The sequence below is a fragment of the Schistocerca cancellata genome, chromosome 6, assembly GCF_023864275.1.
Source record: "Schistocerca cancellata isolate TAMUIC-IGC-003103 chromosome 6, iqSchCanc2.1, whole genome shotgun sequence".
Lineage (NCBI taxonomy): Eukaryota > Metazoa > Arthropoda > Insecta > Orthoptera > Acrididae > Schistocerca > Schistocerca cancellata.
The window spans coordinates 362,540,503-362,567,971 of NC_064631.1; the positions used below are offsets into that span (position 1 = coordinate 362,540,503).

At 37.2% G+C, this 27,469-nt stretch overlaps 1 protein-coding gene and 1 long non-coding RNA gene across 5 annotated transcripts in view; one reads left to right on the forward strand and one right to left on the reverse strand.

Moving 5' to 3' along the window:
* The window catches only part of LOC126190702 (villin-1), a 375,484-nt gene extending 359,210 nt beyond the window's left edge, over positions 1–16,274 (forward strand). For all 4 annotated transcript variants that reach the window (XM_049931170.1, XM_049931173.1, XM_049931172.1 and 1 more), the window contains 3 exons: positions 4,980–5,086; positions 5,351–5,533; positions 15,946–16,274. In XM_049931170.1, coding sequence (XP_049787127.1) covers positions 4,980–5,086; positions 5,351–5,533; positions 15,946–16,059 — 404 coding nt within the window. In that variant the 3' untranslated portion in view covers positions 16,060–16,274. The remainder of the gene's footprint in view (positions 1–4,979; positions 5,087–5,350; positions 5,534–15,945) is intronic.
* Positions 1–27,469, reverse strand: part of LOC126190705 (uncharacterized) — a 58,965-nt gene that overhangs the window by 16,791 nt on the left and 14,705 nt on the right. The window contains exon 2 of the long non-coding RNA XR_007538276.1: positions 10,995–11,099. This is a non-coding gene — a long non-coding RNA (uncharacterized LOC126190705). The remainder of the gene's footprint in view (positions 1–10,994; positions 11,100–27,469) is intronic.

Sequence of the window (27,469 nt, forward strand, 5' to 3'; positions counted from 1 at the left end):
AGACTTTCTCCAGAAATGATTCATTTTATATTCATTTTTCAATGAACAGAAGACTGAAGGAATAAGAAATGAATCAAAACTAATACAGTGGTCCAATATAGTAACCAGAGAGAAAGATACTAATGAGTGCTTCTCCATATTCGTCTTCACCATAAAACCTACACCAGACAAGAACTACCCCCTTGTTACCAAAAGGCGCAACATCAGCAATAGGTACAAACCACTATATACAAGAAAGTGGTACATGCCACAGTTCAATAAAATCAGAATACTTTTACTCATGCTGAAAGACAGAATTGCTGATATTTGTGACAACAAGAACAACTATGTGAACTTATCAGAGCAAAAGAGAAGTAGATTTTAAATAGCAAAAATACATGCAAAGCTGCCTGGAATATAGTTAAAAGTGAAATAAACATGGGAAAGGAAGAAATCACTGTCCCTGTTAACTGTAATACTCTCAACAAATATTTTGTTAAATCTGCAAGTTCCTTCCATCACAAAGTAATGACACATCTGACACTGAGGCTTTCCTTTTGTAGTCCTGGAGTAAAACAAATGAAAACTTCACTTAGAGAAGAATTACTGTTATAGACATTACTAACTATGTAAAGAAGTTGAACAACTCTAAAATACAAGTTGGAAGAATAGCTCCATCCTGTAAATAAATTTCTTGTTGGTGGTACTTTCCCAGAATACCTTAAAATTAGTTACATTTTCAATATAAAAAAGGGTGACACGGGACACACCAATAACTAAATACCAATATCAGTTGTCCCTCTAATATCTAAAAGCATATGTTATTCTCAAAATACATGTACAGATTTACATTTATTTTGAGAATAACAAGTTTTTGACTGGAAGCCAGTTTGGATTTAGACCATACCTATCAACCATAAAAGCTATTGAAACCTACTCACTGCAATTCGTGGAAGTTATGAAAGGAAACTGACCACCTATGCTACACTTACAGACAAAGAAAACCTTTTGCTTCTACATCATATGAGATGATTACAAAAAATCTTGAATATTTTGGTGATCTAGATAAACCACTAAATTTTGTTCAATCTTAGGGAACAGGCAACAGTTAGTATATGTCAATAAGGAGAGGTCAAGAGTAGTAAAAATGAAAAGAAGTATCCTACAAGGCTCTATTTTTGGACCATTCCTCTTTATTGTCTGTGCCAGTGGCTTCTCAAACTATATGGCATGCAAAACTGTATTATGTGCTGAAATTCCTATGGATTTGTTGGGTAAGAATATGCAGGTACTGATGTACAAAAATAATGAACTATTTGAAAAAAGTAGCCAGCAGTGTAAAGCTAACCAGTTGTGCATAAATAAAATAAAGACAGAGAAAATTTATTTTAATCTAAAGGCATAAAAAGAAGAGAATCAAGGTGTCAAACCATAGGATGAGTATACAAAGTACCTGACTAGTAAATTTTCATGTATGATTTTTATGTTATATAAACTAAGATTTCTATCAATAAAAAGTTCTTTGTGACTATGTTTTCTTTCAGTCATGGCTGCAGTAGGGGAAACTGTTATGGGGGTATTCACTAGGTATAAACTGCATTTTTTACATGGCAGAAAAAAAGCAATCTGATGCATTCAAGGACTAAGACCTAGAGAATCCCTGTAAGAAACATTTCAGTCAACCCACAATAATGATACCTCCAAGTCTCTATATGTATAATTGTTTAAAATATGTTAAAGAAAATTTACAGAGATTTGCTCCGAGGATGAATGTACATTTGCTGTATACAGGAAACAGCTGCATACTAGAATACTCTTTGCAAGAGTGTCAGTGATATGTAATAGCTACAAAAACCTAAGTCTGAAGATATTTAGTAAATTGCCACAATCAGTTAAAGTTCTCACTGTAAGTAAGTTCTAGTTAGTGTTACAGATATCGTTAAAAAAGAAGACATGTTACTCAGTGAAATAATATCTTCAGAGTTGCTTGAAGGACATGTATAATGAGAGAAAAATGCTAATTATTCATTTTCATCATCATTGACTCGCAAATTGCCGAAGTGGTGTCAACTAAAAAGGACTTGCAATACAGCTGCCAAACTCCCCTGAATGGGGCTTCCCAGCCAACAGTGCCATACGGTCATCTTTTTTCCACTAGGAAATAAGAGAATCGGAGCTGCATACTTTGAGAAATCACATGTGTAATCATAATATACTTTTTCATATTATGGTTATTCATAAAGAAATGAGCTGTAGACTGTAAAATGAAAACCACTGAAGGGCTTGTAATGCTATTGCCAACACGAGGAGATATGGTCCCTATAAGAGCACTGATACCACAAACATTTTGCTAGAGGGATATGGGAACACATCCACATCACAACAGTGAGCACATGTATGTGTCGACCATCCACTGCACTTGGTTGTGCTGAAAACAGAGAAACAGAAGCTTCATAAAAGGAGAATAGGGGTGTGCTGCATTTCCATACAGCAGAAGGAGTGCAGTGAATAGAAATTCATCAAATAATGGCTCAAGTGTACGAAGAGCACATAGCATGTCTGTTACAAGGTCAAGATGTGGCACAGACAATTCATGGAAGGATGAATGTTGTTAGCCAATGATGCTTGATCTGGAACACTGCACAGCATTACCAGTATCATTGTCCAGCAGGTGGATACCCTCATAACTGCAGACGGGTGAGTTACAGTGGCAGCCATTGCCCCAGAGGTCAAACTGAGCACAGGAATTGCAAATGGATATTCAGTGCTGTCAGTACACAAGTGCCATTTTTTGATGAATTTCCGTTCCTTGCACTCTTCTGCTGTAAGGAAATGAATTACATCTCTTTGCTCTTCTTTTGAAGCCTCAATTTCTCTGTTTTCAGGACTACTCATTGCAGTTGATGGTTTATGCATTCAGGTGCATGCTCTGTCATCAGATTGGTTTGTATCTCTTGTTCCTCTAGTGGCGAGTTTGGGGCCTCAATGCTGTTACAGGAACTGCACTTTCTTCCATAGGTCATGACATTATGATGACATCAATTGCTTTCATTCTACAACCTCCAACTCATTTATTTTTGAATGGGTGTAATACATGTAAAATGTAGATTATAATATACAGTATGACATGAAACTGCAAGAAAATGTGTGGACTTCTGTAGTCAATATGCAGATATGTAATGGAAGATGTTATATATATTTATTCATATATAATTGTGTGGATGTGTAATGAGATATTCTAAAATATGTAGGAAAAGAAGATGACATGTTCAGTTGCAGACAGTCACACACTCACATACAAGCTTTCATCCGCAGCCTTTATCAGAAAAAGGTAAACACACACCATTCATCCACACAAGAAAGTACGACTCAGACACACATGATTGCCAACTCAAGCAGCTTGAGCCAGAGCTGGCAGAATGTAGGAAAAGATAGATTGCTACTTGCCATAAAGATGACAGGTTAAATTTCAGGCAGGCACAATTAAAAGACACATGTACAAAAGCTTTGAGCCATAGCCTCCATCAGGAAAAGAGAAACACACACCATTCATTCACACAAGCAATGACACCTCACTCACACATGACTGCTAACTCTGGTAGCTCTGGCCCACACTACTGTAGTTGGCAATCATGTGTGCATGAGGTGTGGTTGCTTGTGTGAATGAATGGTGCACATTTCTCTTTTTCTGATGTAGGCTGTGGCTGAAAGCTTATGTGTAAGTGTCTGTCTGCAACTTAATGTGTCATCTTTACAGTAAGCAGCAGTCTATCTTTTTCTACATCATTGACATTCCTATCTGGAGTTTCCATTGTTTGATGTACTAAAATGTGATAAATTTGTGATGAGATATACTAAAATGTAAATGATGAAATGAAAATCATCAGTTTGTAAAGGTCTTAAAAATGTATGTATTTAACTAAGAAGTATATGTATAACTTTGACTGAAAAGCCAGTTGCATGGTAAATATTGAAAAGTTAATAAATAAACATCTATTCAAGGTTCAAGAATGAGATTTTCACTCTGCATTGGAGTGTGCACTGATATGAAACTTCCTGGCTGATTAAAACTTTGTGCCAGACCTAGACTTGAACTCGGGACCTTTGCCTTTCATGAGCAAGTGCTCTTCTATCTGAGCTACCCAAGTACAGCTCACAACCCATCCTCACAGCTTCAATTCTGTCAGTACTTCATCTCCTACCTTCCAAACTTCACAGAAGCTATTCTGTGAACCTTGCAAAACTAGCACTCTTGGAAGAAAGGATATTGCAGAGACATGGCCTATCCACAGCCTGGGGATATTTCCTGAATGAGATTTTCACTCTGCTGTGAAGTGTGTGCTGATATGAAACTTCCTGGCAGATTTAAATTGAGTGCCAGAACAAGACTTGAACTTGGAACCTTTGCCTTTCATGGGCAAGGGCTCTGCTGTCTGAGCTACCCAAATATGACTCACACCCCTTCCTCACAACTTCATTTCTGCCAGTACCTTGCCTACTGCCTTCACAGAAGCTTTCCTGAGGACCTTGCAGAACTAGCACTCCTGGAAGAAAGGATATTGGGAAGACATGGCTTAGCCACAGCCTGGGGGATGTGAAAATCTCATTCTGGAAACATCCCCCAGGCTGTGGCTAAGCCACGTCTTTGCAATATCCTTTCTTCCAGGAGTGTTAGTTCTGCAAGGTATGCAGGAGAGCTTCTGTGAAGTTTGGAAGTCATGCTTGGGTAGCTCAGACACTAGAGCACTTGCCCGCAAAAGGCAAAGGTCCTGAGTTTGAGTCTCGGTCTGGCATACAGTTTTAATCTGCCTGGAAGTTTCATCTATTCAAGTTATTCTCTTTACTGTAGTTTCCAGGCAGTTTTATGAATAATGTCTTTCTTACATTCCATCCTGGATTTTCCACTGTTTGTTTGTGTTGTAGGTTAGGATTTTCTAATATTTAAAATAAAAACAAAACATACCATGCAAAAATAAACCAACAATTTTGTATCCTTTCAGACCCTACTGAACGTGACAGTGACACACCAATTCTCCTCATAAAGCAAGGGTATGAGCCACCTACATTCACAGGTTTCTTTGGCGTGTGGGACAGAGATCTTTGGAATGTAAGTGTTTTTCTTTACTGATTTTATTACTGATTTGACAGATGTGGACATGTTGAAATGCAAGACTGGAATGGTGCTTTTTCAAGTAAATGGAAGCATATAAATTAATTTTATTGATTGCTATTGAATGTTAGTTACATGTATCACTATACTGATATTACATTTCTTCAAATCTCAGGTTTACAGACTAGATATTAATTTCAGATTTTATATTTAATTCTTGGCATTTTGATGTATGGGGTGATTGATTTTAAATTTTTTCAGAACTCCAAAACTTTCAAGGAGATTTGTGCTGAGATACAAGGAGAAAATCCTATAATAGAAGTAGATACTGAAAAGATTGTTGATGGTAATGGATTTGAAGATTATCCCAAATACCCACTGGAGGTCCTCCAGAGCAAAGAAGTGGACAGTTTACCAGAGGATGTAGATAAACTCCATAGAGAGGTAACTTAACAATGCAGATCTATTGACTTCTGATATACAATGAACATTTTAGTCAATTTGAAAACATGTTTTGTGTTAACATGTCTTTACACAGTAGTTTGTATGAGTGATGTAACGGCATGATTATGTACCTTAATGGAAACTGTTCTTTTGATATTTTCATTCCTGACTTATGTGAAATATAATGCTTACACATCAATATTTTCCATGCACATGGCCTTGCAACCTTGCAACCTTTCCCTATGTTTTCTTTATGCCAAATGCACCACCTCTTTCCTAATCATCCTAGCCAGCCACATCCAGACCAGCAAGTATTTAACTTTCAAAGGCTAATCTATGAACAAATCCATTCTATCACCATGAGTACTTGAATGGCACCTTCGTATGCCAACTTATTTATTGGCCATCTGAAGGAATCCTTCCTTTTCCGTCAACACCTGAAGACCCTTATCTGGTTCAGATTCATTGATGACATGTTTCATGATCTAGACTTGTGTGGAGGACATGTGCTCCTTCCTCCATAATCTTGACACTTATTCCCAAATGTGCTTTGCATGGTGCTTCTCAACTAAATGTGACACCTTCCTATATGTTGATCTCCAACTTTCAGTTAGCTCCATAAATATGTCTGTTCATATCAAGTGCACCAACCACCAATGGTACCTCCACTTTGACAGCTGTCACCTGTTTCATTTGTAACGGATTCTTCAGTCTGCCTGTTCAACGAGCTATCTTCAAACAAGATACTGACCATTATTTTGTAGTCTGTGATAAATCATTGCTCTAAATAAGTACTTACCCTGTTTGTTTATTGTTGGCATCCTCTTCTTCCATGGAGTATGTTGCTGGTCCCAAGTAATTGCCCTTGTCCCAAGAAATATTAAACAGTCAAAGGATTGTCATTCAGGCAAATTCCAATGATTATTCCAATAAATGCTGTTTCTGAACTTTGAAACAGATGTAGTCTTCATTATTTCCACACTCAACACTAACAACATCTAATATTCTGCCTTCAGCAGTACTACAAAATTACACTGTCTGATCACCTTAATGTGATCATCTGTCAAAAGCCTGAATAACCACCTTTTGTAGCATGTACTGCTGTGAGACGTGTAGGAAGAGAGTCAATGAGGTTCTGGAAGATACCGAAGGACATGTGGAGTCATGGCAATTCCAGTGCTGTTGCTAGCTGTGCTAGGTTTCTTGGTTGAGGATCCATGGTGCAAACACTCAAAATACAGACGGCAATATTTTTCTGTATAAAGTGTTGAAAAAATTTTCAACATTCTGCATGTTTTGCATCACTGAATTTCTGGTGTAAAATGTGCATGTTGGCAACACTGTTCCCAGTGCTCTTTTGTTCATAAAAAACAAGAGAGAACTTGCACATAAGCCATTCTGCATTGAGTTTTGTGTTTTGAATTTTTTGTTAGATACAATGTCAGTGAGGAAATACAGTGGTGAAAAAGTGAGGTTTGTGGACTACGAAAAAAGACACAAGAAGGTTGTGTTTAAGAATAGTGAAAAACATTCACAGTTGCTGGAAATCTGTCAGACATATTGCAGAAATATCTTGTTCCTCAAGTAACAGTATCAGCATCACATCCATAGTGCATGGATTACTACACCCACTACAAGAAGAAATTTCGTGAGAATCCACCGGAATGAACACCATCACCCGAATGTGAAACTGAAGAAGACTGTGCAGATGTTAATATTCTTGGATGTGAAGGTACAGTTGCTGACACTGATACTGGGTAGCTACTCTAGGCAGCAGATACAGAAATACATACCCACTTCTTCCCGTTATTTGATTTCAAAAACTCATAAAATAAAGAATGAGAAATGTATTTAGGCATGCTCAGATTCTTACTGGGGGCATCTGTTGCAAGATGATATGCTTACTGTTGCTCTGGAATATTACCTAAGTGATGACAAAAATTACAGCAGGCAAATTCCTAATCAGGCAGATATCTGTGTTAGTGAAAATGGTGAAAAAAGTAAACAGATATATGTCAAGATCAATAAGAGAAGCATATCTGCTAATGAAAAAGGAGAACCTGAATTTAAAAGTTGGTCCCACCAAATTCTACTCCATATGACTGAAATGGGTAAAAAAAAAAAAAAAATAACAGCCAGTGAAGGAAGTATGCACATGTATTTACTGCACTAATTTGAAACTTGTTTGTTTCGCCATTGGCAGTACCACAGGAAAGAAGTACATAGAGATGGACCTGATGCTTTCAGGTATACGTCAAGAGCTGCAAGATAAATGTTGGTTGCAGGAGTGCACAATGTGTCCTGGTGCTGAAGTGATGACTATTGAAGCGATGACTGTTGAAGCATTACACATTAAATCTACTGACAATGACATAACCTATACATTCTGGGAGGGAGAAAATTTGGTGAAGAAGAAAATAGAGCCAGAGAAGTGTTTTACAGAAGGTTAGGCATTGGGTCATGAAGGGAATAGCTCGTCATCATATCTGGAGGATTCAGAAACAGGCCATAGCAGAAGTAAAATCAGCCACATTCCAGAATACTGACACAAGAGTTCTTGATTTTGACTTTAATGAGAACTGGTCAGTTGCTTTGCAGAACGAAATTCAAAGTTACCCTGGCATATATCATAAGTATCAATATTCACTTGTCCAGAATGAGATTTTCACTCTGCAGCGGAGTGTGCGCTGATATGAAACTTCCTGGCAGATTAAAACTGTGTGCCCGACCGAGACTCGAACTCGGGACCTTTGCCTTTTGCTCATTTCCTTGGAACATCGCACTGTTTCACTATTGTCAGTGATCATTTCATTCATTACAGTGCAAATGCATGCTACACTGTCAGCATGATAATTGATGACATAGCATCTAGAACCAGCCCGACTGGGTTTAAATCTGGGGAGTTTAGTTGCTGAAGAACTGTAGTAAACTCATCCTGATACTCTTTGAACCATGCACATACACTGTGAGGTGTGTGAGACATTGCACTGTCCTGCTGGTAAATGCCATTGTGCTGAGGAAAACCAATCTGCATGTAGGGGTTGCTTGTTGTGTGGTTGGTTGTTGGTGTACAAGTTAACTAGTGTAGGAGCAAGAATGCTTCCTTGGAAAAAGATCATTTTTTATTTTGTACCACCAACGTTTTGCATTTTGAAAACTAATGTTGAATCTTTTGTTGCTGAGCAGCTCTGCAGTGATCTTTGGTTGTGTTGTACACCTTTGACAGAACTATCCTGATGTTCACTGTGTCATAATAGACTGCTGTTAGGTCAGCAAAAGCAATACCAGTGAGAAGACCTTTCTTGAAGCAGTTCTCAATATGCTGGATGAGATTGAGTACCTGCCCTTTGCAAGACCGCCTGGGACGGAAGTCGGCTTGTTCTCTAATGAGCATATCTGCTATGAGTGGGGTGAGCCAGGCTAGATTGGATGGCAGAGTAAAGATATTAGCCAAATTTTTTTTTATCAGCTGGTGGTTTTCTGGACTTGATCAGAGTGGCAGCATAAGCTTGTCACCACAGTTTTAGAATGTTGAAAGTTTCAAGTAAGTTGATGAAAATTTTGCAGAGTACCTCTATTGCCAAGGTGTTTTAACTGTTCTATGTGTCACTGGTGGCCTCAACAGTTTTGCCATCTTTCAGAGTTTGGATTTTATATAATATGTTTACCTTACCAGTAGTCTTAGGTGATGGCCAATTCCATTTAAAAGCTTGGACATGGCAGCAGTCAACAACCATAGAATTATGGGTACAATGGGAAGCATGTAGCCAACCAGTTGCACATCAAAAGTTTATTCAAACTTAGGTTTTTTACCTATATAAATCTGTCTTCCTCAGAAGTAACAGCCCTTAAAAACAGGAAACACTATAACCAGTACATGGAAGACATATGTTCAGCAAAAAGAAATACAAAAAATTACAAGCAGTGAAAATATAAAATAAACTTACATGTTACATATTGTGTGGAAAGAGAACCAAAATCATAAGGCTAAGCCAACAGGAAAATGATCTATATAAATACTATGGCGTAGCCATATGGCTTAGTCAATAGTAAAAATGATCCACGTAAAATCTAACGCAGACATGCAACATACACACGAAAAGACAACAAACAGGATAGAACGGACAAGCCAGCAGGAAATTTACACCCAGGTGGTGTTCACATAAGAAGTAACGCCAAACAATAGGTGCATAACATTTTAATAAAATTACATTAAGATAACATTACAAAAACAATTACAGTTACACTCACAGTGACATTGCTAAATTGTACAGGTTCATGAGGGTCAATGGATAATTTCTTTATTATAGGCCACGGCTTCTTGCTGTTGTGAATAAAGTTGAGGTCTGTCATCAGCATGCATGACACAGCTCTGCGAGTGGAACATACTCTCTGCATTAGTGTCTCACATGACTCCCTCATTATGTCAGAGAAATGGTCTTCCTAAAAGCTACAACAGTAATTGGCATATAGCAGCACATCGTCATCTTGTAACTCTAGTATGTAGCTGTTTCTCCAGCCCCTTGGGATGCTCTGACACACAGCTTTAAGCAGAAACTTGATGAATGCATCATAGTTCTTTGGATTGGTGTCTACTTCAAACACTTTGCCTTCAACCATTTTGGTGAAGACTTTTCACATGGATCTGCACCTGAAGTGTGTGGCCTGAGGATGTACAACTTTTTGAGTGATGCATATAACTGGTCTGTGTTGTGTGGAGGGTATTGCTTGGAGAATGTGCTTCTTTATTATTTGTTCGATGTCACAGCTGACAAAAAGCAGATCAGAGTTGTAACTTGTCTTTCATCAACAGCAATAGAATGTCTCTGGTTACTTTGGGTCATGGATGAGTTTGAGTTGCTGGCACTCTTCCCACAACTTGACTTCAAATCCATTGTTGTTATATGCACTGCATCCCCAGTCATTGTGGTGTCTGTTGAAATTGCCAATAATAACTGTTTCTCTGGTCATGGTGATTTCCTGGGGGTCAGTGGTAGGGGGTTTGTAGACTGGAGTTAAAGTGCACTTGTCAAGTTCCACAGGTAGGTTTTCAATTTCATCATCGCAGATTTTATTTCTCGACTTGGTTTGCAGAATATTGCACTACCGTACATTGAGTGAGATTTCTCTATAACTAGTCTCATGTCGTCAATTCTCGGCTCGCAATCGTTCATACCATGGGGGGGGGGGGGGGTTCATATGCATAAAATACCATATTCATGTTTTGACATAGGTGAGATGATAAAATTGATTTGGTTGTTGGAAGTCACTGGATGTTCATTAAGGTTGTTCTTAAGGGTAGTCTTGAAGAGGACCTACTCTGTAAATCCTTGGCTGCCATCATGGCAGCTAGTCCCATGATACGAAAAGTCAAACAAAAAGAATAATTTTTTTTATATTAATCGAATTATAAAACTTACCACAGTTGAATATACAGAAGTTGTACAGTAAATTGTCTTACTTTCTGGTTTTTGTTCTGTTGCCAGTCCTTCACTCCATCATAATGTCTCCCTGATGTACTTCAGTATCATAGGCTCTTATTTCCTAGAGTCTTCATTTGCTTGGCCTACAATATGTTTTGTGCCATCAGTACATGAAACTAGGTTCACTAACATAAGATACACTACTTTGCATTCTAACACAGTAACTGTATTGGAGGTACTTGAATTAATAGACAAATAAGTCAGAAAATTATGTGGTGTAAAATTTCTCAACAGTATAAGCCCAAGTTCATAACAAAATAAGCATAGTCATTCAGCAGTTATAGAAAATGTTTCAAATATATGCAGTTCAATGGTTTAAATATATTTAATTGAATGATCAGCAAAATCATGCATCCAAAAAACTGACTCTGTAGTATTAATGAGACACAAAATAACTTAGCAAATTTTTTGTAAGCTTCCAAACATAATATTAAATGTAAATCTTGCAACTAACCAGAATAGTAGATCAAAGACACACATTTTAAATACTGAAACTTGAAATAAGAATTCATAGAAGGAAATTGTAAGCCTTTTTAACTCTCCACTTAAGTAGGAAATTTTCAGTTACTGTCTGTTCATGAAAAGAGATTTCCTGAACCATCTTCAAAATTTACAGTGGAGTATGTTTGTGTCCATACACAACAATGTCAAAACAGTACAATTATGTAGCACTACCACTCCAGTATATAGGTTGTTCTATCCAACTGTCTGTCTTTTCACATGTCCAGACAAATATTCAGTTGTTCAAAAGTATAAAGTGCCTTCAAATATGGTTAACAGCATCCATCACTACTTTCATGACCTAAAACTGTAAACATCAATCAAAGATAAAAGTATGTCTCAGTAACGTAATGTAATTAGTATTTCAGCTTTAAATCATTGTACTTTTTAATATATCAAAACAACTGAGTAATTTTAAGTAGCTAAGAATGACACTATTGATAGAGGAAGATATTTTCAAAAGATTGGCAGGATAGGATAAGAATGGATGTAGCATAGAAAGTGAAGTGAAGAAATGCTACAACAGTTAGAATCTTGTGCTTGCCATTGGACATGTCATACCAGAATGTACAAAGGCTACTCAGAAAGTAACAGATGTCTTGAAATAAAAAATTAAATTTGTTTCCCAAACAAATTGCTGAAGCATAGCCTTCATCTGATTTGCAGTATGGGGGTGGTCGTTATCCTGCAACAGGTTGATTCCATCTGACAGCCCAAGGGCAAAAGGCAAAGCCAGTAATAGAAGCAGTCCTCATCTCCCCCAATAACGAAACCCAAAACTGTTCATGCAAGTTCTGATAAGTTCATGATGACCTTCATCTTTGACTGCAGTGGCCTTCTGTTGAAGTTCCCCAAGTGTGGAACCACAATCAGCATTCAGCACTATGAAGAAACTTCACAGAAACTGTAACATACCATAAAGTTTAAACACCCAGGAATGCATTGAGACAGAATCATCTGTAGCACAATGATGGCCAGCCCACACTTTCTCCTGGACAAAGGCTAAGCTCCAGCAATTTGGTTGGGAAACACTGCAACATCCTCCATAGAGCCCAAATCTTTCATCATGTTGTTTTCACATCTTTAGTGACCTGAGACCAATATGCGTGGATGTCAGTTTGATTTGGACAAGGAAGACCAAAAGTGTGTGCAGTCATGGATGTGTCAGTGACTGACCATGTTCTATGAAACAAAAGCTGATCATCTTGTCTTCCAGTGTGATAAATGTCTTAACACATATGATGATTAATTCTGGATGGAACCAATCTGCAGTGCCATTGAGGCAGGTGTTCTATTGTCATTTGACTGCCCCTTATACTAGAGGATGTACAATTGACCATACAGAATATAAACACTGCAACATTCCTCCACATTCATATGTGTGAAGCAACATTTCACCCACACTTTTCTAACCAACGATTGGTCATTGTATGCTTCTTACTTGTCCTCAAAGATATCCAAACCTCACACTGTTAAATGTTTGTCTATGGGATTGGAGGGAGACAGCAATTGCAGAAGAAATCTGAGTACTGTGGCCATCCCTAACCTCTTGTTGCCCAAAGTTGGTTTATTAATGTTTGTAGTAAGTTAGTAACATGGGCAGTCAATCACATTTTTATAGCACTTGACATGCCGAGATAGTGACACACTGCAGTAAATGAGAAGGACAGTCGAATTTAAATAACCAGTTCTGTTAATAATAAAAATACTCTTCCTTTTTGTTGCTCTTCTTTGTTTTATTGATAGCTTGTTGTGTATTTCCTTTCTATGGTTTACCTTCCTATAACTGTATAGAAGGTGATCGGGTTGGTGTTTCAATAGTAACATGAATTTATTTTCAGTCATTTCACTCCACAATACAAATCAATAAAACACACATAACTCATTCACCATTCTCACACTTCAAACCAACTTCATGAAAGAACAAAGATTTACCTCTGACAACATGTAGCAAAGAAATTACTATCATATACCAATCTGTATGTGCAAAACGATCTTTGGAGCATAATTTCATAAATAAAATACAATTAACTCTCTATCTTTTTCGAGAAGTCCATAATCATCTTTGTAATTACATTAAGTATTTATAAACATTGACATTTAAACATTTTTTCATATCTATTTATTAGTGGATTTTGGTTTTTATGTCTATGGTGCAGTATCGTTTACTTCATTTGATCCAAGATCAGTTAGTACATTTATGTCACAATAATCAGTTTTTATTACAGTACACAAGATGATTGCAAGTTTGCATTGTCAATGCTCCTGCCCTGAAGGAACATGTATATCAAACAAGACAAGCTGCACAAAATGTTATTCCAAGAGTTAAAAAGAATGAATTGAAAGTAATATTTCTGAAAATTTATTACAAACTATTTAAAACTAATTGTGAAATATCATACATTTGGTGTGGGCTGCTGAAACTGTACCAGGAACTGGTATAAGGGATTTATGAAGGGGAAGTGCAAGGTTTTTGGCTTGGCAGGGAAAGGTCTTAGATCACAGTACAGTGCCTAACCATTTTGCAACTGAAGAGGTTCCCTCTGTGAAATGCAGTTCTAGAATGTCAAGAAAATATCCATTTATGGATGTCATAACCCCTCTTTGGTCTAAAACATCTTCCATCACAAATCTGGAAGCAAGAGGGTGTCTAATTTGGTGAAGAGGGTGGTTGGTCCAACAATTTTTACTTCAGATCCCTTTGCATTTCCATTGACAAGGTGCCTCTTTCTTAGCAGGTAGTTCTTTTTTCATCAAGTTGATCTGAAACACATCCATGACATTTTCCAGTCTATTTAATAAATGAATTCAACTCCCACATTTTTGGTGCACAGCCACATGCACCGTTTGATTGCTGATTTGTAGCCTGGAAGGTTGGGCCCATGTCTCATCAAAAGTAATAAATTTCCCCTCCAAATTAATTGGATTCATTTTTTTATGTGTTAAACCTTGTGGAGACATTTGTTGCTGTATTTGCTTTTGGTCAGCATTGCAACAAATACATCAATCTTCTTGTAGCACCAAACATTAAATCCATAATCATCTTGTGGTATTGTAGTTCCTCTTATGTGTGTGCTTGCTATGAAAATAGGATGAGGAATTCTGCTTATGCAAGACACTTTTTCAATTTCGTTTTACCAAGACATGTTTCAGCACTTTTTGTGCTATCTTCAGTGCATTATTTTATTTTCTTCCTCACATTAAGCTATTGGATATTTATGTTGGTAGTTAGTCTGCTACACAATCTTCAACTTCTCATGGCTTTGATGTTGTAGTGCTTTCTCTAATGTTTTGGTGAGGAGAATACGCTGATTTCTGTGACTTATGGTCATTTGACAACACAGTTTGTACAAATTTTCAAACATGGGCAGAGTATTCATCACCATTACATGTTGTTGTCTGTTGTCTGGTGGAGAAAACTCTGCCCATGTTTGAAAATTTGTAAAAAGTGCATTATCAAACAACCGTAAGTCACAGAAATCAGTGTATTCGCATTGCCAAAACATATTATAAAACACAACAACCTCAAAGCCATGAAAATTGTAGATTGTGTAGCAACCTAGCTACCAACATAAATACCCAATAGCTTCATGTAAGAAAGAAAATAAAACAACCCACTGAATATAGCACAAAAAGTGCTGAAACATGTCTGGGTAAAACAAACTGAAAATGTATCTTGCATAAAGTGGAATTCCTTGTCCTATTAAATCTATATATTTGTCTCTGTAGATATTTTTACTGTTACTTCATTGCAGATTTACCAAGACAGTATAACAGGCACTGGTACCCATTTCTGTACATAATACATAACTTACGTGGAGTCACTCACTACACAGATGGCTCATTTACATTGGCAGCTTATTGTAGCCCCCTCCCCTCCTTTCTTGTTTCTGTTAATAAGGCACTGTTGCCTATGTACCAGTGGCTATGGCAGAGTTCTGTAGATTTCAGCATCAGTGCCTTTCTTTTCATCAGGAATGCCATTTGCAACATGTTATAGTATATAGTTATAACTCCCGCATTACAAAAACAAATTTACACAATATTTAGCACATTCCTGAAAAGAATTCATACACACATTAATACCATAGTTACTTATGTTAATGCTCATAACAGACAACAAAAGAACTGTTTTGAAATCTGACGTCTATAAACAAAGTTCATTGCAGTATCACAAAGGCAGTATGCATGAAACAAATTTTTTTTCCTTTTTTGCCTAAAATGATATGAGGTGCTGAAAACATAGGTTAATGTTGGAGTAGTGTATTTAAAGTCAATTAAATACGTTCTTTCATTGTAAGAATTTGATTCTAGTATCATATTCAGTTTAAAGTGCACATTTTTACTTTTGTGAATGACTGCACATGTCTATAGCATGAAGCTTCATGAGTTAATAAGCAATACATTCCTTTTTTCAATACATTTCAGGTACATTTGACATCAGAAGATTTTAGGGCAGTATTCAATATGTCATATGCAGATTTCACTGGTTTACCAGCTTGGAAACAGAACAACCTCAAGAAAGCAAATGGCTTATTTTGAAGATCTATTGTCACTGATGTAAATATTCTTGTCTACTTTCAAAAGGCAACTTCAGAATGAGATCATACAAAAAATTGTCAAAATGTATTCTGTGTTTTACAAATTAATGTTTAATTTATAACTCACATCAGGTGCCATTCCTTTCTGGACAGTATTGTTATTTGCTGTACTTGCTTCAGTGTATGACAGTTTTGTAAATAAATATTTTAAACATACTCAACTTTTTATATAACAATAAAACTGCAATGCAAACAGTTTTCCAAAGCAAAGAGCTTGTAGTTCAAAAATTTTAAGCATATTTTGGTTTGAAATGCAGCTTTACTGGCCACATAAGGAAACAAAAGACAAAAAGAAAATAATTCTTGTGTCACTGTCAGTCAGATGGAAAGAATAGGTTATTACTTTATTAATTTGTATTGATTACAATTTAAATTTCTTGAAGGAATCTGACAGTAAAAGTGATCTAGAGGTGCTGTTAGCTCCTTATAATTTAATATCAGTCATAAATTTCTGTACCAGAGTTGCTCAACATAGTAATACATGTGTAGTTAATGTATTCATACAAGAAGTGGAAGTTAAACATGCCTATCCTGTGGTAAGTGGATAGTCAGCTTACGATACACAGCTATACTCCATTCATTATAAGAATAAACCTGATGTAAACAAACAGAACACAATGACCGGTCAGAAGCCATAGCACACATACACTGATGTTGTTGCTCTCTTGGAAGTAGGCTCTGCTTATGTATTAGATATATTATTACTAAGTTACATTAAATGAAACTTTAAGATATTCAAATGCATTAGCTGCCATTGACATTTTTCTTAATCATGCTTTAGTTATGTTGTTTTTATTTCAAAAATCATCTATAGTCACAGCCTTTGCTCTGTTGTGCTTTGATTTCGCGCTGTTAATATGCAGTATGAAAATCCCTGAGGCTGCTTAATGTTCTACAGTGAAACATGCATGTGGAACACAGTTAAAAAGTTAATGTTTGTAATAAATTTAGAGAGATAATTGGCTTTGAAGTTTTCTGAGGGACCGTATTAGATACAGTTGCAACCCAAGTGCAGATTTGTGAATAGCTGAATCAGTAGCATAGTAGCTTGATAATTCACTGCAGTAAATGAGACACTGATTCAAGTCTTGCCCAATTCATTTTGAATTACCTACATCCTATAATTGTAAAACCCGTCATCATTTTTTATGAATAATGCACGTCTCCTTGTTTTTAACTGCATATTGCTCACAAAAATTCCTGTTTTCCTTTCAAATATAAATTCTCAATTATCAATATTTTATGAAAGACTGTTAATAAAAAGTTGCTTAAATTAAGAAAACGTAACAATTCAATTTTTAAGGCAGAAAGAAAAAGGAAATAGTCTTTATCTGGACTGTATCCATTGTTTTGTACAACAGATGTAGATATGTGCTGTAGAAACATGAAAATCATTTTCACAGAATCAAGCACATCATACAAATGCTGCACTTTTACATTTTCCACTGTACCATTACAACAATGAACCCAAAAGAGCTGATCTGGAGCCAAGTTAAGGGGTTTGGCCCAAGAAATAACAATACTGTTAAGCTGTCAGACATACTGGAACTAAAGCAAGCAGCTGTTTCTCATGTCACTACCGAATGTTGGTGGGATATAGAACAGCATGTCACAAAAGATGTGGAGAAAATGTGTCACCTATGTGGCTTGGTGGATTCCACTGTTGATCAACTCATTATCAACATAGCAGATGACAGTTCCAGTACTGAAATGTGTTACTTGGATCCAGATAATGAAGGAGCTAAGAGATTACCAGACGACTGACTGTAATTACTAGCTTCAGTGCTTCAGTATTCAACAGTACGGTGAAATCCCTGCAGTATGCTCTTGAATCACATATAGCTCGCTCAGAAAAATTATCCTATGTGTAAATTCAGAATTTTCATCACTCTTGTTTGTAATTAGAATAATTCATCAGGTGAGATTGAGAGTATATTACGCTTTCCGTCTTGTCACCTAAGAAGTGCACGGTAGAGCACGAGTTTTGTCGAATAGTATTTAATTGTCTTTAAAAATTAAATAAGATTTGAAGGTATATTGTTTCTTTGCCCGTCTCTTTTTACATCTGAACTGCAACTGCTCACATAATTACAGGCTAGTTGGACTGCTGGTTGGATAGTGCTGTCCAAGTTTAAAGCGCCAGTAAATCTGATGTCCTGCACATTATTGCTCAGTCCATGTGTGTGTAACACAGCATTAAACATATCCTTATGATCACACTTGACTATACTGGTCACAATTTGGCTTCCACTCCACATGAAACGAAATCCAATGAGAATCAAGCAAACACGGAAGAATACATGGCGAAATGTTTACTTTAGGTTTATTCTTATGATGAACAGAATGTAGTCACATTACATAACTTATTCCACGTACAGTTCATAAACACTCGAAGAAAATAGTGGGATTTATTTAATGACAAGACAATTGAAGATTTTAAAGAGAGCTTATAAATGTTGGCCGTGATGAAGTTTACATTAACCCTAATGATAGCTTGGAATTCAGCATATTTCTTAATGAGCTTTTATCCATCTCCAAAAACAGTTTTCCTAAAACAATAATTAAATGCATTACTAAGAAGTCATTAAGGAAACCTACAGGCATCAGAGTATCTTCAACAGGAAAAAGGAATACATACAAAATAGTCAGAACAACAAATGATCCAGAAATACTTTCATATTATTAACAGTATTGTAATATACTAAGAAAAGTTTAAAACTCCAGGAGTACATGCATCTTCTTTTTCTTTTTTCTTTTAATTGACAAATGTAATAGTAAAATGAAATTGTTATGGAATATTGTTAAAAGAGAGATAGGGAAAGGTGACACTTCTGTTAAAGAGAATGGGAGTATTGTAAAAAACATTTCATGTGTAGCAGATTTTTTTAATAATTACTTTTTTAAAAAAAGTGTGAGAAAACCAGTGCAAATGGCTCAGAAGAGAAAGTGAAACAATGCACCAAAGAAGCAATACAGAGGGCATTTAGTGAAATAAAATTTAATCTCACATCTCCATCTGAAATAAGAAAGATCACTATGACTCAAAAATACAAGTTCATCTGCAGTGGATAATATCTTTAATAAGACATTAAAAAGTTTGGCCATATAATATGTAACATTTTTAGTCACAAATGTATGCATCATTAATTTGGAGCATTTTCCCAGACATATTAAGGGATGCCACTGTTAGTCCTCACTGGAAAAAGGATGACTCCATAGATATCAGTAACTACTGCCCAGTGTCACTCCTTACATCATTCTCTAAAATTTTTAAGAAGTAATGCACTCAAAGGATCCCACCCATGTGTGTAGCAATGGCATATTTAGTATATCACAGTTTGGATTTCAAAAATGCCACTCTACGAGTCAAAAACCTACTCTCTAAGCAGCAGCAGGAGAGAACACATATAAAGGTATCGAAATCTGCAAGCTTTTGGAGCCACTGTTTTCTACTGCCAATGCTTGGCAAGCAGATTTTTTATCTACACAATTACATTAAATTTTAAAAAATAGATTATTTTCTTTGATATATTAACTCTATTGATTCAGCTATTTATACATTTACTGAGCACATAATAAAATCTTAAAATGATAAAATATCACCAGTTGGGATCTTCTGTGGCTTGTCTAAAGCTTTTTGCTGTATAATCATAATATTTTATTATAGAAGTTTTTATGTAGTAAGTACTTCAGCAGATACATGGTTTAGTTTTTATTCAGGGAACAAAATACAGAAAGTTACTGTAGGCAATCTAAGTAATATATGGAGGAACGTTGCATCATTTGCGTGGGAAGAATCGCAATAGAAGTCTCACACAGTTGGATCATTGGCCCATTACTGTCTCTTTGTTAATAATCTGTCATTTTATTTGAATTAGGAGGTAAATTTAGTCCAGTTTGCAGATATAAGTATCATGATGAACCAAGAAAATAAAGATCAACACAAAAATGCTAAATTAAGTTTGTGAAAGTTACTGATTGGTTTTTTCTCAAATGGGCTACTTTAAAAGTTGGAAAGAAACTCAGGTTACCCAATTACTGTCATAAATAGACAACCTTTTATTAGCCTAGTATACCAAACAAAAGTAAACTACTTTCTTATATGTTGTAATGGGAAAAGTTTTAAAAGACTCTCAGAATCAGAAGAATCGGGCCACTAACAGAGTTGCGTACTGGCCAACTTTGCAACCATGTCTGTGTTAAAAGAGTACACCTACCAATGCCAACCCTGCCTGTGGGGAGTATTACCCCTGCTTGAACAGTCCATGAGTGTACTGCCGGTTCATAGTGTGCAATGGGCAAAATATTTCGGCGATCAGACATGTCACCATCATTAGGTGTGCTGATGAACTGAGCTCCTGAGGGTAAACATCTGACTTAAATCCTCTCCCCCTGCAAGACATTCTCTCGGTGATCTGCGCCCGCGACCGCATATCAGTGGTCACTGAGATGCTGGCGTCGGCGCCTGTGGTGGCGTCAGTGTAATTGCCGCGCTTGCCCTGGTCACCTGTTTGCTTTCTTTGCTGAGCATCTTTTTAATTGGACTCAATACTGGTTCCCATGCCTTGCTGATGTTGTAGCCGCAATCTTGGTTGATGAGTCTGTTCCTGATATGAATTTCGATAGCCTCTCTAACAACGTTGTCCCAATATAGTAGTCTGTGCCAAGACCCTTGTATGTTGGTAGTCTATCTCATGATTTTCAGATAAACAGTGCTCTGTGACCACCGACTTGGTTGTGGTACCTAAGTCAAGTATGCCTCTGATGTTCTTGGCAACAATCTTCGATGGTGTCTGTCCAAAGTAAGTCTTCCCACACTGGTACGGAATCTGGTATAAGCTGGCCTTCTACAAACCGAGATTGTGTTTTACACCACCCAATAATACTCATGTTTTATTGGGTGGGAAAAAGACGGTTCCTACTCAGTGTTTCCTAAATAATCATCCTATTTTCCCTGACAGTGCACCAGTGTGGTTGCGAACTTCAATATGGAGTACTTTGAGGAGGAAGTTTTGGCATTGTTTTCTCTGTTATGTGGATCTGGCCCCATGTAAGGGACAAGCTCTTAGACTTCCTTACACACCTGAACTTCATACATCAAAACATCAAATTCACTATGGAGACTGAAGCACAAGGAAGGATTCCATTCCTGGATGTCATGGTCAAAAGATGAGCGGATGGCACCCTGGGCCACGGGGTATACAGGAAGAAAACACACACTGACCTGTATTTGCATGCGGATATCTGCCACCACCCTTCACAGAGGAATGGGCTGCCAAAAACTCTGGTGCACAGTGCACGCACCATCTCTGATGCAGAGAGTCTGCCTCATGAGCTGGAGCACGTCAAAACTGTATTCCAGAAAAATGGGTACTTGAAATGGCAGATCAAATGCACCCTCCACCCCACCTCTACAGTACAGCGTGTGGAAATGGAAGAAGTCATGGAGACAGATAGTTACTGCCTATATTCTGTATATTGGCACACTATTGGGGAAAATAGGACGAATATTGAGGAAACACCGAGTAGGAACTCTTTTTTGCCCACTCAATAAAACATGAGCATTATTGGGACGTGTCAAAAACGATCTTGGTTTGCGGAAGACCAGCATATGTCAGATTCCGTGTCAGTGTGGGTAGACTTATACTGGACAAACAGTACGCACCATCGTAGATCATTGCCAAGAATATCAGAGGCACACTCAAATTAGGTACCCTCAACAAGCCAGCGGTTGCAGAGCACTATTTGTCCAAAAATCAAGAAATGGACTACCAACATACCAGGGTCTTGGTACAGACATCTAAATACTGGGACAGCATAATTAGAGAGGCTATCAAAATTTATACCAGGGACAGACTTATCAACTGAGATTGTGGCTACAACCTCAGCGAAGCATGGAAACCAGCATTGAGTCTAATTAAAAGGACACTCAGCAAACAAATCAAACTGGTGACTAAGGCAGACGAGGCAATTACACTAACACCACAACAGACGCTGGTGCCAGCATCTCAGCGACCACCGACGTGCAGTCACGGGAGCGAACCGTGGAGAGAATGCCTCTCAGGGGGTTGGAATTTAAGACGGCCACCTACCCTCAGGAGCTCAGTTCGTCAGCACACCTGATGATAGTGACATGTCTGATCACTGAAATATTGTGCCCGTTGGACACTATGGACCAGCAGTACACCCATGGACTGTTTGAGCAAGAAATACACCGGGAGAAATTGAAGAATCACATCATATATCTCTACGGGGAGGAGATGTTTCACAGCATGAAGAAATTCGACAAACTGCACCACTTAAGGAGCCGTTTGCTGAGTGTTCTTGCTTTTCTGAAGAGCTGTCATGCTGATCAGGTTGTGCCAAACTTTGCTAAGGTCATGCATCACATTGATTCTGTAGCAGCTAAGAGAATTGAGAAGCATGCTAGCCTTGACTTGCTTCGTGAGAGGGTGCACTTTACCAAACACAGCCTTGAGTACAACTCCCAGGAACTACTTAAACTACATCTACAACTAGCCAATCATTTTAATTCCAGGACCTGGGACTGGATTGGTGGTGCTACCTGGGTGACCACTGATTCTGCACATAAGAAGGCCTCGGGACGTCAGATATTTAAATTCTCTCATCTCTCTGACAAACCATCTCTGGAGGTCCCACACAAGATAGTCATCAATGTCACTGACATTGAGCTGTCTGGGGAAGCAGTTTCTGTTCTGGAAAAGGGACTCAATTTTGCTCCCACACCTAGGTTCACACTGGTAGTGGACATTGTCGATACAGTTGAACAGGTTGCTGCGTGACCACCACCTGAAGCGGCTGAAGAAGTACGCCAGGAAACCTTCTGTGCTCTGATGAGAACTAAACTGATCAAGTCGAATATTACCAGCAGGGAGAGGGCAGCCATTCAAGACCTGAGACAGAGCCCTGAGACTGTTGTCTTACTGGCTAACAAAGGCAATGCTACAGTTCCTCTTTCCCATAAGAACTACATTGAGAGGATGCAGAGCCTGCTAAATGATGAATCTTACAGGAAGATGAATGTTGACCCCCAAAAAGAAGGTGGAGAACAAGACTAGGGCTCTTCTCCAGGACACGGATTTACCAGAGGGTGTCGCCAAGAAATTGACACCTCAAGGACCAGTACCGCCATGACTTTTTCATCCGAAGAAAACAAGTTGAAGAGTCCAGCAAAAACTTTGTTAACAGTTTGTTGAAGGCTTTTATCTGCAAAAAAGGGCAAATTTACTCTTTGTATCACAACAAAGTGGGAGATCATTAATGAAAGTAAGAAATTGCAGAAATAAGCTTAGGCAAATGGACATACGTTTAATTTCCATTATTTCAAGGTAAATAGTTTATCTTCCTCCATCTATGAATGTGTTGTAAGACTTCGTGTTACACCGTGTAGCTATGGCCTTCTTTAAGCAGGAACTTGCAGAAGTAGAATCTCTTTTTCTAGGTCTCCAACTTCGATGTTTGTCATTTTAGCAGCTGCATATCGCCTTGTCAGACTGAGCTGTATAGAATTTGCCATAATTACAAGTGATTCTCCATATTGCACTCTTTTGCAATTCATTACCATGGGGCAAAAAATGTCCAATAATGTCACACACATGAAATGATGTTTTAAAGTTACCAGGTTTAAGATTTTGGCCACAGTCAGAGAGACTTTCCCAAAATATGCAATCATGAGCAATTTATTGATGATATCTTGAGGTGATGAGTCGAGAACAGGGTAAGGAAGAGAGGAGACTCACTGTTTCTGTTTTTGTGTGTTTTGGAAGCCAACATGGCAGTAGTGTAGCCACTGTTTGATGCTATTTCTTTAATTGTATTAATTCACTTTGGAAGCTATCATCACTCATAGGGATGGATATCAGGTGATGTAACAACGATGAAAGGCAGCATGTTCATGGGTCACAGCCTGAAAGTATGTATGTAATTACTGATATTTATGGTTAGATCTAAATAATTTATGGAGTTACCCCTCAACCTCCATTGTGAATTTGATATTGTTGTGTTTAGAATCCAGCAGCTTGAGAAATGTTTGAAGTTGTCCAGTAGTATCCCCCCACCCCCCCATATGTGCAACATATCATCAACATACCTAAACCAGTAACCAGTCTTGGAAGAGAGTGGTTCTTTTACCAATAACTGTTTTTCAAAATTGTCCATTAAAATATCAGCAAGGACATCACATTTTCAATGAAATTATTTCTCCTTTTTTAGTCCTAAATTAATTGTCATCTTCAGAGACCAACTTACACATACTCTGTAGACGCTCTAGTTTAAAATCTTTGATGTACAAAAATTTCACAGCGACAAATATTTATTTTTGTGCCTGATGATGACGTAAAAGCTGAAAAATAAAATGCCAACTATTGTAGAATATTATACCAGTGTCATGTGTGTTTTCAGTCATAATATTACATTCTTTTTGAAGTCTGAGTTATTTCCTCTGCTTCATATATATTACATAACAGGTTGAACAGTTTTGCCGTGGTGTCTTTTCCCAATGAACCTCAATAATTCTGAGAGAATGTCATTCATGCCAAGTGCTTTGTTTTGACTCTGATACTTCAGTGTTGCGTCCAGTTATTCTTGCAGTATCATATATTTCATTTCATCTTCTTGCTCTTCCCTTTCCATAACACTGTCTTTTAGTTCATTTCCTCTGTATAGCCCTTCAACATACTCCTTCCACCTTTCATTCTTCCCTGCTCTGCTTAGCACTTGCTTTCCATCTCAATTTTAGATATTCATACAACTGCACGTCTTTTCTCCAAAGGCCTCTTTAATTTTCCTATAGACAGCATCTGTCTTCCCCTTGGCTATGCATGCATCTACAGCTTTGCATTTGTTCTTTCTATCAAACCTGTTTTTAGACTGCATTCTCATTTGCCTGGTACATTTTTGTTTTCTCCTTTTGTCAATTGAATTCTCTGATCTCATGTGTCACACAAGGATTTCTACTGGGTCTTGTCTTTCAGCCTATTTGATCCACTGCTACCTTTACTATTTCTCCTTTCCAAGTTACCCGTTCATCTCAAATTGTAACCCATTCTCCTGTTTCAGTCACATGCCACCTAATATTACCACTGAAACTCTCAACAACCTCTGGTCCTTCAAAATTATCCACATCCTGTCTCCTTAATTTCCTACCTTTCTGCAATTTCTTTAGTTTTAATTTGCAGTTCGTGACTGGCCTCAGTCCACAAATGACCCTGGAATTGCTTTTTTTTCAGTTTAAATTTTAGTTTTCAGATCTTTTTCTTACATTACATTTATCGTTCTCCTTGGATCGCTTGGAGAGGGGATTCATGGGTATTGTGCAATTCTAATGCAGGCAGATTTGTGAGCTATAACCCTTATGAAGACATTGATGGAGTAGGAGAAGTTGGCCAACAGGAAATTCTTTAATTCACTCTGAAACCAATCTTTTATCACTTACAAGACATTTGATATGCTCTGGTAAGTTATTGAATATATGAGTACCCACGTATTTGACTGTTTGTGTACTAATGTTTAGGTTTTATAGTCCTTATACAGTTTGTTTTTGGTTCTGGTATTATAATCATGTTTTGCACTGTTTTGAGTAAGAAGAGACATTTTAGAAATGACAAAGGTCTTACTCTTATATACTCTATCTGAAACCTATGAGAGTCTTCCATGTATACAACTTCCTTTCACAATTCTTAAACCAAATGTTAGCAGCAATTAAATTATGATCGTGCAAAATTCTACCAAAGGATGTGCCATTTAATTCCTTTCTGCTGGCCCATTTTCTCCTGCTATTTTCCCTTCTGTTCCTAGTACTACTGTTGAATTAAAAACACCCATCACAAGTAAATTTTCTTCTCCATTAACTTGTGACATTCAACTGCTTTATTTCTTCGTTGATAGTCCTCAGTGTCGATGTACTGCATTGTTATACCAGCTGAAAAATGGGAGGTGGAAGTTCAACACTGACTACTGTAAATGATGTAGCTGACAGTTGCACAATTGGGTTTCACAGTTCTTTATTGTCACTGTTCAAACTCCCCAATATTACATAATTATATGGCCAGTTCACTATTGATAAGTCTCATTAATAGATTGCAGGCAACATCAGCATACTACTAGAATAGTTTGCTGTTGAACATCTATGAGCAGTAAAAACCTAACCACACAGTTCATAGTTCTTGCAGAATAATACAGTATGTTTGACGCTATTTTTCAAATAAATTAAATAGACATTGTCATTAATTGTTTTAACACAGGGCCTATTTGTGTTACACTGATTTCACAGTTAAGCTGATGTGTTGTTAATATAACCAATACATGTTTCACATCTGAAAATCGGCCATAGGCTGACTGACTGTAATGGGACAAAAATTCAGTCCTTTATGTATCCTCACAATAATAGACACTGAAACTGTACATTGTGCGATGTTTAAGTTACAGAAATTACAATTAAAACATAAACAATTCTGTTGGCAGAACATTCGCAGCTGAGAATTATAGCAGAGGTTGAAAATACTGCTTCAGTTGTAAATTACTTTATTTTCACACGACCAGTTTTGGATTGTTATAAGCCCATCCTCAGGTGTCGTAGATATGCTGTGGTCCCTGAGCGCCATGTGTACCAGGCACGGTGTGCTGCCTATGAGCACAACTGAAGCAGTATTTTCAACCTCTGAATTAAAACAGAACTCATTCAGTTAACTGGATATATCGAAAAATTCCTTTTTTTGTAACAGACCTTTCTACCCCAAAGGTTAGGTTGAATTATTTGTTTAAATAATGCAATTAACAGATATAGTTATACAAACAATATTTTTGACAAACCTGGTAATTATTTTGGAATTAATTAAGGGCTGGCTTTGCTAATATGTTTTCAAATAGAGCCAGATAAATACTTTTAGAATGCTAGTAGTTCTTCAAAATGTTTATAACTAGTACAGAATTTATATTTGTTTATAAGTCAACTATACAATCTAAGTCACAAAACAATTACTTATTTCAACCCATAAAGATGTGTAACAAACAATATTAACTAGGAATGATCAAAATAAATTAGGAAATTAATTACAAAATTAGTCCTGGTGCTCTATTCCTTAAGACTGAGGGCTAACCTTTCTCTTTTATGGAAATGCAGATTATACTCATGTATGTTAATGGTAATTAGGCAAAAAGTAAAAATAAAATGAATTTAAGGAGGCAGATGGCAAAACGAGAGAAAGTAGAGAGATCCTGGTTTGCTACATCACATTACCCCCTCATTGGATTGAACAGATAGATACTGCAAATAGCTAACTGGGCAAATCAATGACCATGAGCGACCCTAGAAAGTGGGTTTAACATTCTAC